This window comes from Populus nigra, chromosome 13, assembly GCF_951802175.1.
Source record: "Populus nigra chromosome 13, ddPopNigr1.1, whole genome shotgun sequence".
In the NCBI taxonomy this organism is placed as follows: domain Eukaryota; kingdom Viridiplantae; phylum Streptophyta; class Magnoliopsida; order Malpighiales; family Salicaceae; genus Populus; species Populus nigra.
In genome coordinates this window covers 1,263,929-1,277,716 of record NC_084864.1, presented here as the reverse complement: position 1 = coordinate 1,277,716, position 13,788 = coordinate 1,263,929, and the positions used below count along the sequence as shown (strand labels likewise).

The 13,788-nt window shown below is 34.3% G+C and overlaps 2 protein-coding genes across 2 annotated transcripts; both read left to right on the top strand.

The window, feature by feature from the left end:
• The first annotated feature begins 2,812 nt into the window (after nt 1-2,812).
• Nucleotides 2,813-7,818, top strand: LOC133671444 (cuscuta receptor 1-like). Its single transcript, XM_062092214.1, has 6 exons — nt 2,813-3,176; nt 3,313-3,465; nt 3,591-3,749; nt 4,334-4,483; nt 5,041-5,190; nt 5,582-7,818. Exons 1-6 carry the CDS (start codon nt 2,813-2,815, stop codon nt 7,801-7,803), a joined length of 3,198 nt encoding a protein of 1,065 aa, XP_061948198.1. The 3' UTR covers nt 7,804-7,818.
• Nucleotides 7,819-10,236: 2,418 nt separating this feature from the next.
• LOC133671106 (uncharacterized) lies at nt 10,237-13,549 on the top strand. The gene is made up of 4 exons (XM_062091750.1): nt 10,237-11,626; nt 11,810-11,979; nt 12,199-12,897; nt 12,987-13,549. Exons 1-4 carry the CDS (start codon nt 10,525-10,527, stop codon nt 13,257-13,259), a joined length of 2,244 nt encoding a protein of 747 aa, XP_061947734.1. The 5' UTR covers nt 10,237-10,524; the 3' UTR covers nt 13,260-13,549.
• The last annotated feature ends 239 nt before the right edge of the window (nt 13,550-13,788 follow it).

The following is a 13,788-nucleotide window of genomic DNA, read 5'->3' as shown; positions in this document are numbered from 1 at the left end:
AATTTCACCACAGATCACGCCATGGCTAAGCTAATATATCAGCCTAAAGGTTTGGTGGATTAGTTCTCTGTTGATTGAATTAATGCCAGCTGATATTTGATCCCAATTATTGGTCACAGCTGAACAAGAGTGTCAATAAGAAACATTTTTGGACACGCATTCGACTTGCTGCTGCAAATTAGTATTAGAAGGAAATGAGAGGGTAAACATTATTAAGAAACCAGATAACATGATCCGTTAATTTTATACTCTGATATATTCTGTGATTGAAGGAATGCCCAGGCAAACCATGGATTATAATAGACACGGTGTGGGCCAATAAAATGAAAATATAAAGGGACACTGCCTCTACGCTGTGGAACATATATCAAATAATAATAACAACATATATTAATTAATTATATTAAATAAATAAATTTGTAAAAAATATTGATTTAGCTTAAGGTTATCCAACTTACTTTCAAACTTCTCTTATAAATATTCATTATTAATTATTTATGTACATACAAATTTATACACATTAATTTACGGAAATTATAACTCGGCAATAAAATTGATAAAATATAAAACGGACCCATTAAACAAGTCATTATTTATTTCATCACAAAACATCTAAGTCGGTAATTTGACATAAGTTTTAATTTTATAAAATCTAAAACAAATCATAACATGTATACAAAATTATAAATCAAAACAACAAGTTTGTTTGAGAGAAAAACAATAAAATACATAAGCACCCACCATTATCTACTTCTTCAATCTCTATCCCATCAAAATGAATTTGGGGTAAGAAAAAAATATATGATGTGTGATTTACTCCTAGTTTTATAAATTAGAATTGTGTAAATTGTAAAACCCAACCATTAAGATATCTACATGCCTGGAAGACTTATATATATATATATATATATATATATATATATATATATATATATATATATATATATATATATATATATATATATATATATATAAGAAGGAAGAAGGAAGAAAATGCATTGATTTTGTATGTTTGGTATTGAGGTAGCTTTTGTGTTTCTGGTTTTAAGAAAATTATTCTATAAAAAAAACTTTTAATTGAAGTTAGTTTGATATTTATATATGTTTGGTTAAAATAACGATTGAAATTGAGGTTAAACAAAAAGTAATTTAATACGTTTGGTTAAGAATGCTTTTTTAAATTGAAGTTATAAAATGATTAAAAAAGATATATATTAAATATATTTATTAAATAATAAAATAAAATGGAAAATTAAGGACTTCCAAACACGAATTTTATTTTTATAGCAAAGAATTCTAAAAAAAAAACTATTTTAGTGCTCTTGAATTTTTAAAAAAAATTTAAGAATTGAAAAAATAATTTTCATTCCCAATTAATAAACATGTTTTTTTTATTTTATATTTTATCAATTGTTTTTTAAAATAAAAAACCTTTTACAAAAAATCGTAACCCAATAATGCAATATATAATTTATCCATGATCACTGCCTCAATCTCTGAGAAGTAGAGAAAATCAGAGTTTTTTTTTTTTTTAAATAACATGGTTAATAAAAATATTTTAGAAATTAGAAAAAAAAAGGAAAATTATTTACTACCAATGCGCAACACTTTACTCTGCACTGTTTACTTCACAAAAGTGAACAGTGCAGAATTTAATTCACTCTGCCGGCCATACAAGAAAGTTCAACTTGTGATTGAAAAAAGCAAAGTAGCTTACACAACAAGTTGGAGGAACACCCCGTTCCACAATCTTGAAGAAAAACATTAACAGACTAATGAAAATAATTGTAGGGCCCGAGATCAAATCAATTGCTAAAACGGTAATCACGATTTATTTTAATTATGTTAAATTTTTACATTAAAGAGTTTACGTTGAAAAATAATTTTTAATATTAAAAGAAAGATTAATCATGTTTTAGACGATGTTTTCATCAAATAATTCAATATTACAAGATTAAGTTTAGTTAATCAAGTAATTTAACATATACATAAATCGAGATGAGACCCGTTTGATTAAGGATCAAAACCGGACTGAGTTTTTTTAAAAAAAAAAATCCAAATAACTCGGTTAATGATTAGCCCGACCTGAATAAATACCTAATTGCAACTCATTGAATATGTATTTGATTTGATCTAAGTTAATCTAGTGACCTAATAAAAAAATCATGACACGAGCCTTATTTCAGGTGAGCCTTATTTCAGGTCAGCCCTGAACCAGGTCTAATGATGGTTTTTTGGAAAAAGATTATGGAAGACCATCAATATGTATAAGAAAATGGCTAGTATTGTGATAGTGGTTGTTTTTTAAAATATGTTTTTGCTTAAAAATATATCAAAATAATATATTTTTTATTTTTTAAAATTTATATTTTACATCAACACATTATAAACTAACTAAAAATATATAAAAAATAATTTTAATAAAAAAATCAAATTTGTATAAAATATTGTTTTAATCGTGTTTTCAAGGTTCGTTTAATATACCTAACTACAATCTCAAACACATCCTAAAATTAAACAAATATTATTTTAATGTATTTTTAAATAAAAATTTCATTAAAAAATAATAAGAATCACACTCTTCTAGAAGGCACAAAGTGTTAGTTGGTTGCTCGGAGAATGAGAAATAAATATTAAAAAAAAGAAATGAAATAAAGAAAACATCTCAAAACATAGAATCGGCACCAGTTACGCAGATAAAAGTCATGGAAATGGACAAAGTGTGTTATAAAGAGGACCTCTATGGTTGCCCAAACTCACATAACAAACAACAATATTCTACAAACTGTAGTGCTTCATAGAATTATCTCAGATGGTGGTGAAAAAGATATTGTGGGTTTGGATTTTGGTCACATTATTGACTTTGGTTGGCGAGTGGTATGGTCGTTGCTATGGGTGTTTGGAGGAAGAGAGAATTGGTCTCTTGGAGATCAAAGCTTTGATCGAGCCAAATCACCTTTCCTTGGGAGATTGGGTGGACAGTAGTAATTGTTGTGAGTGGTCTAGGATCGAGTGTGATAACACTACAAGGCGAGTGATCCGACTCTCTCTTTGGGCTGCAAGTGATTGGCGCTTGGGCGATTGGGTTCTCAACGCATCTTTGTTTCTGCCTTTTAAGGAATTGCATAGTCTTGATTTGAGTGCTAATGGATTAGTTGGTTGCTCTGAGAATGAGGGTCGGTACAATGCTTCTGTTCTTATAATCATAAAATAAATTCATATCATTGTGTGAATCTTACACTGAAATTACGCTGATGAAGTGGCTAGCTGGTGTTTAATGTCAATTATCTTGCTTTGATGTTTCTCTTCTAGGCTTTGAAGTCCTATCATCAAAACTGAGGAAACTGGAAGTACTTGACCTAAGTCTGAACCGATTTAATAATGATAAAGGATTTTTATCATGCTTCAATGGGCTTTCCGCTCTCAAGTCTTTGGACCTATCAGACATTGAGGTGACAGGATCAGGTAGCTTCTATGGTAACCGTTTAATTATTTAGCTTTGAAACATTTTCTTTTCTCCTTGTCGTATGATTTAGCCTCTATGCGTTTATTTCCTTCCAATATGCTTAATTTTGAGAAACATCATGCAGGTCTCAAAGTCTTGTCATCAAGGTTGAAAAATCTGGAGAACCTTGACCTGCGTGACAATCAATACAACGACAGCATTTTTTCATTTTTAAGTGGATTTTCATATCTCAAGCATTTAGATCTGTCATTCAATCACCTGACAGGATCTACTGGTATCAATAGTAAGTTACATTCTCTTACGAAAATTGAGGACTTCCATCTCTAAAGATTTATATCTATAAATTGTTTTTCTGATAAGACGGGAAGAGATCAAAATTAGGATGATTAAAAATGACTTGTTGACGATTATTGTAAGAAACCCATGCATGCTTCCAATCTATTATATATATATATATATATATTAGGATGATGTTACAAGTACTGAGGGAGTATTAATGTTGCAGCTGTTATGGTCACTGTTAGTGCAGATTAATTACGGTAGCTGGCAGATGCATGGACACGTGTTAGACGTTGTTAAGAGTCGGGTAGAGTTAGTTAACAATATAATAAATCGTGTAATGCATGTGGGGAAGTATATATGCACGTGTTGGATTACGCACGCAAGAAATAACAGAATCATCCTCCTCTTAACAACTTAATTAAGGCATACAACCATCCCTCAAGACCCTTTCTCTCAAGGATACATACTGGTTAATCAGTGTTTATTTTCTTAAAATCTTAATTAATAATATTGAATGGAATGGTTACTATATATGTACCACCATGCACTATTTTCATCATACCTTTTCTTCTTTCTTTTTCACAGGAACTTTCTTCAATTCGAGCACCCTTGAAGAATTGTATCTAGATGGTAGTTCTCTCCCATTAAACTTTCTCCAGAACATCGGAGCATTGCCTGCTCTTAAAGTATTGTCTGTTGGCCAATGTGACCTCAATGGCACCTTGCCCGCTCAAGGTAAATTATTGACCTAAGTTGGAATCATTGCAACGATAGCATCTTTTCATGTCTAAGTGGATTTTCATCTCTCAAGTCTTTGGATCTGTCAGCCAATCAGCTGACAGGATATACTGGTATCAAAATTAGGATGATTAAAAATTACTTTTTGACAATTAGGATGATTAAAGGTATTGTTATGGTCACTGTTAGTGCAGATTAAGGGGTAGCTGGCAGATGCATGGACACGTGTTAGAAGTTGTTAAGAGTCGGTTAGAGTTAGTTAACAATAGAATGAACCGTGTAATGATGCATGTGGGGAAGTATATATATAATGGTAGGAGGATTACGCACGCAAGAAATTAGAATAAACCTTGTATCTGGATTCAACTGACTTCAAGGAAAGCATTTTGATAGAGTCATTGGGAGCGTTGCCATCCCTCAAGATCTTACATGCAAGTTTTAGTAAATTTAAACACTTTGGGAAAGGTCAGTGACAGTTTTGGAATATATATATATATATACATATATATATATCACTTTCATTAATTAATGGATTTATCTGATCTGTTCCACAGGGTTGTGTAATTCGTCTAGCCTTGAAGAAGTGTTCCTCGATGGTTCTTCTAATATCCCAGCAAGCTTTCTTAGGAACATTGGACCCTTGTCTACTCTTAAAGTCCTATCCTTGAGCGGAGTTGACTTCAATAGCACCCTACCTGCTCAAGGTAATTCTACAAATGAACAATTATATATAAGAGTATTGAAATCCAAATAACAGTTGTTCACTAGATATTTGTGTTATATCTATGTTTTATTATACTAGAAATTTACTCCTAATGTATAGGATGTCATGATTGCTTGTGAAACTTTGAATTAAAAAAACTTTGAATTATGAATTATAGAAAAAACTTTGAATTAAAAAAATTATGAATATCAATAATCTAGCTAGCTAATTAATCTCTGAAAAAAACAAGCAAGCAAAACTGTTTAAATATAATCTAAAACCGACTTAGCTAATGAAACAAAATTCAACTAAAACTTTAAAACCTCACTTAGCAATTACATAATTGATATATTCCTATTCCCTTAACATGAACATATTGATATATTCTGCAGGCTGGTGTGAACTGAAGAATCTTGAACAGCTATATCTCTCACGAAACAATCTAAAGGGCGTGCTCCCTCCTTGTTTGGGAAATCTATCATTTCTACAAATCTTGGATTTATCTCGCAATCAATTGGAGGGAAATATTGCCCTTAGTCACCTTTCCCATCTTACGCAGCTTGAAGACCTCAAAGTTTCAAATAACTACTTTCAAGTTCCAATATCATTTGGTTCATTTATGAACCTCTCCAACCTCAAGGTCATTGCATGCGATAACAATGAGCTAATAGCTGCACCCAGTTTTCAGCCTTCAGCTCCCAAGTTCCAGCTTCTTTACTTTAGCGCTTCAAACTGTACTTCAAAACCACTCAAAGCTGGATTTCCAAACTTCCTGCGTAGCCAACATGATTTGGTGTTTGTTGATCTATCCCACAACAAATTCGTTGGAGAACCTTTCCCATCTTGGCTGTTTGAGAATAATAGATTGTTAAATCGACTACATTTGAGAGACACCTCATTTATAGGTGGTCCTTTGCAGCTGCCACAACATCCAACACCCAACCTTCAGACAGTAGATATGTCTGGCAACAACATACATGGTCAAGTTGCAAGAAACATATGTTCGATTTTTCCACGTTTGAAGAACTTCGTGATGGCTAACAACAGCCTCACAGGTTGTATTCCTCCTTGTTTTGGGAATATGAGCTCTCTCGGATACTTGGATCTTTCCAACAATCACATGTCTTGTGAACTGCTTGGGCATAATTTGCCAACAGTAGGCTCCTCGTTGTGGTTTTTGAAGCTGTCCAATAACAATTTCAAAGGGCGATTACCACTCTCTGTGTTCAACATGACTAACCTATCGTACCTCTTTCTCGATGGAAACAAATTTGCAGGACAAGTATCTGGTACCTTTTCTCTTGCATCATCATTTTCGTGGTTTGATATCAGTAACAATCTTTTGTCAGGCATGCTTCCAAGGGGAATTGGGAACTCTTCACGAAACAGCTTTGCTCAGGCAATTGATTTGTCCAGAAATCATTTTAAAGGTACCATTCCAATAGAATATTTCAACTCCGATTCTCTTGAATATTTAGATCTTTCTGAAAACAATCTGTCTGGGTCTTTGCCGTTGGGCTTCCATGCATCAGATTTACGCTATGTCCACCTTTACAGAAATCAATTGAGCGGTCCACTGCCATATGCTTTTTGTAATCTCTCTTCGTTGGTTATATTTGATCTCGGCGATAACAACTTAACTGGGCCCATTCCAAATTGGATTGATAGCCTTTCGGAATTGAGCATTTTTGTTCTCAAATCTAATCAATTCAATGGGAAACTTCCTCAACAGTTATGCTTGTTAAGGAAATTAAGCATATTGGATCTTTCAGAAAATAAATTTTCTGGTCTGTTACCCTCATGTTTGAGCAATTTAAATTTTACGGCATCAGATGAAAAAACTTCGGTTGAACCTGTTATGATGTCACGAGATGCTGAAAAACGGGAAGAAATATTTGCATCCATAGGTTTTTATCTTCAAGAACAAACTGTGTGGCCAGAGATTGATGTAAAAATAGCTGTGGAGCTTACAGCAAAGAAAAATTTCTACACTTACGAGGGCGATATCCTTCGTTACATGTCTGCTGTGGATCTGTCTTGTAACAGATTCACTGGAGAAATCCCGACAGAATGGGGAAACTTAAGTGGCATATTCGCTCTAAATCTGTCACAAAATAATCTCACGGGATTGATCCCTTCATCTTTCTCCAATCTGAAGTATATAGAGAGCTTGGATCTTTCTCACAACAACTTGAATGGGAGAATTCCTGCACAACTCGTTGAACTGAACTTTCTAGCAGTTTTCAACGTGTCGTACAATAATTTGTCAGGAAGAACACCGGAGATGAAATATCAATTTGCTACCTTTGATGAGAGCAGTTATAAAGGGAATCCTCTTCTTTTTGGACCTCCATTGCAAAACAGTTGCGATAAAACAGAATCACCATCAGCGAGATTGCCTAACGATTCCAACGGAGATGATGGATTAATAGACATGGACAGTTTCTATGCCAGCTTTGGTGTGTTTTACATAATTGTGGTGTTGACAATTGCAGCATTACTGTGCATAAATCCGCATTGGCGACGCAGGTGGTTTTACTTCATTGAAGAATGCATTGACACTTGCTACTGCTTTTTGGCTATAAACTTTCGCAAGTTCAGATTCAGAAGGTGATTGGGTCTTATCATGAGCGTGTGGGCTGCTTTCTGAATTTGTTGTAATCCTCTGTGAAGATGCAGTCGCATTCCAAACCAAGGGTTGCTCACTGCATGTTTAGCAATTTGCCTGTGAGAAGTGTTCTGTCGAAGTGTCTGGTTCTTGTTGCTTAGCCTTTCTGTTTTGACGTGACTTGTGTTTGTCCTTGTGCTTGTATCCATATTTGTTTGCTATGTCTTAATTTTGTGCGTTTTGCTCTTAGATTTGGAGAATGAGCAACCACCCAATATTTCTTGGCTTCTTGTGATTACTATATCCCTAATAATATGGAATTTATTCACAATTGTGATAGTTTACAGTATCGTATTCTCTCAATTATAAAAAATAATTGATAGAACCAAGGGATCATACCAGCACTTGAGGTCTAGGACAGCAAATACACTCTCATATTACTATATCCCTAATAATATGTGAAGAAAATACACTCATATTTCTTTAGATGTTTCTGCAAAAGTAATTATCTTAAATGTGGTGCCCCGTCAAAACCTTGATAAATGATGATTTTTGCTTTGTTGTTTTTCTTTCTATTAGCTTTAAGAACTTGTTTTATGCCTTTCATAGAGAATCTTCTGCTTTTTTAGAATTTGGTTTATCATAACCATATTCCACAATCTCCATATACTCTTATGAACCAAGAAATGCTTTCAATCTGATACATAAATTATTATAATTATCTTTGGTCAAGTTTAGGATAAGTGTTTGTGCATTTTCTATAATCACAATCTCCATACTTTCTTATGAACCAAGAAATTCCTTTAATCTAATACACTAATTATCATAATTGTCTTTGGTCAGCTTCAAAATGAGTGTTTGTGTATTTTCTATAATCATTTTATTCTTTGAATTTTGAAAAAAGGACCCAGCGGATGAATCTGGAATTGTCAAAATAGTAGGGAACCGGTCTGACTTGGTTGATAATGGATCAAAAATAGGCTGAACTGATTCTAAACGTCGGTCGGTTCGCTAGAGATGAACCGAGAATATTCTATGAATTTTCTTCAGCACGGCTCGGCTCAGCTAATGGCTTGGCAACTCAGCTCGGCTCAAATATGGTGCACATATGGCTCAATCATCTTCTTCCTCTGGGTGTTTGGGATGCGCATGGACGACAATGGATAATCTTCAAGCGGTGCGTGTAGGCCATCGCTTGCTCTAATACCAATTATTGATGGAAAAAACCACTAATTATGGCTTAAAACACATTGTTTTATTTCATAAACAATAAGCTTACATAAATTGTTAAGCTCTCAAACACAATCCTTTTTTTTGTAGTGTTTTTCTCTTTTATTTCCCATACATAATAACATAAACTTACTAATCTATTCATAAATAAATTGTAAGTATAAAAAAATCAAATTTCAAGTATAAATACAAATAGTTGGTGGTAGTATAAAGAAGGTCGGCAACTGCCGTCAATAATTGAAGGCTATCATCCTTGACCTTCTAAATTGAGGGAACTACAACTAAGTGATGTAATTCAAATCTAATAAAAGGAGGCATGAGCAAGCTTCTCCGATGCACGCTTCAACTGAATCTTGGAAAGCAATGGCTGGATAGGATAAGAAGACTAATTTGAGAAATAATATTATTATTTAGAGGAAATGGAAAACAGGATGCGAAGACAGCTAAGTAGGTAGAGAAAAAAAAATCAATATGACCAAATCCAAACCTTCGTTAATGAAGTGAAGTGCCAAAGTTACAATGAAAATAAATTAGATTTCAGTTTTTATGAAAAATAAAAGAATCGGTTCATTGGTTGAGAATTAATACTAATTGAATTAAATGAATAATATTTAACTTAATTAGTTGAGATGATTTTATTTATAATATAAAAACAAACTATAGGATTTGAAGTATTAAATTTTTTATTTTATTAATAAAAAAAATTAATTATCTTGTGAGAGGACAAAGAAACCTTACTTCAATACAGAATAAAATAAAAAAGAAATAAATTATGAGACCTCGATTTCTGTAAAGACTAAATGATCCAAAATATTATGAATTTTTAATTTGTCCAACTAAATTAAAACCTAGAAATTTATTTTTTTTAAAATTGGGTACCTCGAACTATTTTTTCTTTTAAAGGAGATCCTTATGTTAATTTTGATCATAAATGATAATCTAAAAACACGACACTTGTTGTGAAAATATGTGACTTGGAAAAAATAATAAAATAAAATTAACAAATTTACGAAAACAAGGCCTATTTTTTACCAAAAATATTTCACAATGCTCAAACCAAAAAGATTATAATTCAATAACCAAATTCAAAATGACCTAAAATTCAGGTAGTTTAATTTGAGTCATTTACCTTTGTAAATTATGGCACCTTTATTTGATCCTTGTAATTTCCTATTGTCTGTTTTCCTGACAAACGTAAGAGTCCTTCCATGGAAAACCTCTCTTGTCTCTTAGTATGATTTGTTTTGTAATGATTTAATAATTACTTTTTTTTAATTACAATACAAAAAGGGGTGGAGTTTTTCATTGAAACAGTTGATGTTTGTATCCAAACTCTTAACATTTTCCTGTTGATTTCTGGAAGTAAACTAGGAGAGGACATTGATCAAATGATAGCATCTAGAGGAGCTGGTTTCTCCATAAGAACTTAAACCAGAAACTCCTTGGTGCTTGAACTGAAGCCATCTACAAAAATCAAGGGATCACTTATCTGTTAAAATGGCTACTCCTGGTTTCAACAAATTGTTGGATTGTGCCAAGGCAATTGAAGTTGGGGACCTGCATCTTGCTGATTCACTCATCAAGGATATCCTGACGGACAATGATGACAAACTTGTCAAATACTTTGCTGAAGCTCTAGTTCGACGAGTCTATAAACTGTATCCTCGAAATCCCAGACCTTTAGTGCCTTCCTGCACTGATTTGAGATGCAACATGGATTACCAGTTTTTTCCTTTCTTCTGGTTTTCAGAATTGACAACCCGTAACTCCATCGTGGATGCCTTAACCGGAAAGAAAAGAGTCCAAGTTATTGACTTTTCATTGATGGCTAACGGCCGGCGGTGGTGCCTTTTGCTTGATGATTACCTAAAGCAGTCAAGTGATGCTATATCGTTCCATTTAACTAGTATCGGACCAATTCTGTCCAAAAAAGGTGACTATCTCAATGAGATACTTGAGAAACTCCCCAAAGAAGCTAAAAAGCTTCCTATTGAGTTTGAGGTTAAGCATATGGTGGCTAGTAGCCCAGCTGAAATGGTTGAAGCTGCTCTCGAACTCGAAAGATCAAGTGAGGATGAGACGATTGTTGTCAGATGGGAGTTTGAACTCCACAAATTGCTTGCACTGCCAGGTGCAATTGAGACAGTGTTGTCTAAATTGAAAGAACTCAAACCAGAGATCATGATAGTTGTTGAACAAGAAGCCAGCCTTAATGGTCAGGATTTCTTGGAATGTTTCACCAAGTCATTTCGCTATCACTCTATTATTTTTGACTCGCTTGGCAAGGACAATTTCGAACTCGGCAACCATAGCAAAGTGTTGTGGGAGATGTACTTTAGGCGGCAGATTAGTAACTTGGTGGCACAAGAAGGCACTGACCAGATTGTACGACATCAGACATTTGCTGAGTGGCGAGACAGATTCTGTCGTTCTGGGTTTCGTCATGTTCGCTTACAGAACCAGTTTAAGGGAACTTTCTTTGGTCACTTGCCTGAATACCACATAGAAGAAAAGAATCGCCATCCTGTGCTATACAGGCATGACGACCAATTGCTGTTCACCTCAGCTTGGAAATCTTATCCAACTCAGCTCAATAGCGGTGAATAATCTCATCGTATCTGCTATGTACAGTTGTGGCAAGATTGGATAGATATCATTGCCACAACTGTACAAAGCATTTCCTCAAATCTTATCCACCTTAATTTGATATTTCTGTTTTATATATTTGCTTGTAATTTGTTATCAAGTGTTCTTTGGTTGTGGTGAAATCTTGATTATGCAGAGTCATTGGACAACTGGAATCAGGAATCTGCAATGGGAGATGGAAACATAATGCAAATTGAAAGTTCGAGCCTTCTAATTTTGTCAGGGACGGTGAGCTCTTCTGCGTTTCTTGAAGACCAACCTGATGATGAACACATAATAATGGAAGGAAAAGTCTGGTCTCCGGAAGTATCAATTCTGCAGGCCTCACGCTATCTCATTACTATTCGCTTCTTCTATAACTAGTGAAAACATAACGGCATGCGCCTTATTTGTTTAGGAAACATTCAGGAAATATGAAATTGTTGAGAGAATTGTTGCTAATTATTTAGGAAACAGCATGCGCATTTATTACACATGGATTTGTTCCGAGTATTTTTGAAAACATTGCCGTTATTCGTGTTGCAGTGTATCTCAATTAATCAAGTTGCTGCTTCTGCTGAGATATTTGACATGCTGGAATACATATGTCATGTAAATTATCTGCCCCTGGCTCTCACATGGATGTCAGATAGACGTATTCTTCGCTTGGAGAAGAGTGCTTGCTATCTGAATGACTCGACAATGGTCGAATTTATGGAGGCCTGTGGAGAACACCATCTTGAGGAAGGGAAAGGAGTAGCTGGAAAAGCACTTCAATCAAATAGCATGTACTTTGTCTCTGACATCTCTAAGCTTGATGTGAAAGATTATCCATTTATTTTCGAAGCATGGGATTTTGGTCTTCGTGGTGTTGTTGCAATCAAGCTAGAAAGCGTCTACGTGAGCAGCATTGATTACGTAGTAGAATTTTTTCTCCCTCTTGAAATGAAAGGAATTTCAGGGCAACGTCTTTTGATAAATGAAATCACAAATATCTTGCAAAAGAACTCCAGGAATTCATGGAAAGTCTGCACTCAGGAATTAAATGGTTTTAATATTAGCTCTGAAGTTGAAGTCACGATGGAGGAGGTTGGAACGAGTAACATCAGACCGGCAGCTATTTCGGACAGCCCACCGCTAGCATTATCAGAAATTGGTAGTCTGAATTCAAGTCAAATCAGGGAACTATGCAAAATTTTTAAGCCGACAGGTGATGGAGTGGAAGTGCTAGAGGCTCATGATCAGGTACTCGATAGCTTACATTTGTTGTTCATGCAGCTCTGATTACTTTTTTCCATGCAGTCAACGTCTTCTACTTGGCTATCTCTTCACAGGAATTTGAGGAACAAAATTCCGTATTTGGACCTCAAGCTTATCAGTTCCCAGACAGTGATGAGCTGGTAGGCATGGACAATTCTCATATCAATACAAGCAGAGCTAGCAAACGACGACGGACATCTGAGGTGTGGCAATACTTCGATGAGGTTAGAGAAGATGGAGAAGTATGGGCTAAATGCAGGAGTTGTAGCACTAAATATCGAGGGGAAAGCACAAGGGGAACTACAAATCTGCGCAAACACCTAAGATCATGTCCAGGGAAGAAATAAGAAGGATGAAGCAGAACCATCATTTGCCTTCAAAACTTGAAAAGTTTATACATTTGAAGAAACGCAGTGTGTTTTATACATAATACACTGGACTTTGCATTGAAGTGGTGATTGATAAATTCTATCAAATGTTTTTCAAAGGAATAAAGTCATTGCAATATTTGCAGCTAGTTAAGAACTGAGATTTCCTGATAGTGACGTTGCCCTCGATTCCTTGCCTCCTTGTATTGTGTTTGCTAGACCATGTGACTCTTTGATATCTATCTAATAACCCTTTTTTCATCAATAAATCTGGCTGATTAATATCATTTAGAAAATAGAAAATCAAGATTGGGAGTTTACACTACATTTTCTTTTCATGTTCATATGTTATAGAATAATATAAATTATATTTTAAAGTCTCATTAAACACAAGGGTAGAAAATCTTGAGGATGGATGATGCTGAAATTGCCATGAAAGTCCCTTGTTAAGAAAGCTTGCGAAGAAAAGTATGGAATTGCTTGAAAACTTTTGAAATTTGCTTCTATA

Excerpts from the sequence above, each read along its gene's own strand:
- LOC133671106 (XM_062091750.1), top strand. The coding sequence starts at position 10,525 with ATGGCTACTCCTGGTTTCAACAAATTGTTGGATTGTGCCAAGGCAATT. Across the intron at positions 11,980-12,198 it reads GAAAAGTCTGGTCTCCGGAA|TGTATCTCAATTAATCAAGT; the intron begins GTATCAATTCTG and ends TTCGTGTTGCAG. Across the intron at positions 12,898-12,986 it reads TGCTAGAGGCTCATGATCAG|GAATTTGAGGAACAAAATTC; the intron begins GTACTCGATAGC and ends ATCTCTTCACAG.
- LOC133671444 (XM_062092214.1), top strand. The coding sequence starts at position 2,813 with ATGGTGGTGAAAAAGATATTGTGGGTTTGGATTTTGGTCACATTATTG. Across the intron at positions 3,466-3,590 it reads CATTGAGGTGACAGGATCAG|GTCTCAAAGTCTTGTCATCA; the intron begins GTAGCTTCTATG and ends AACATCATGCAG. Across the intron at positions 4,484-5,040 it reads TGGCACCTTGCCCGCTCAAG|GGTTGTGTAATTCGTCTAGC; the intron begins GTAAATTATTGA and ends TCTGTTCCACAG.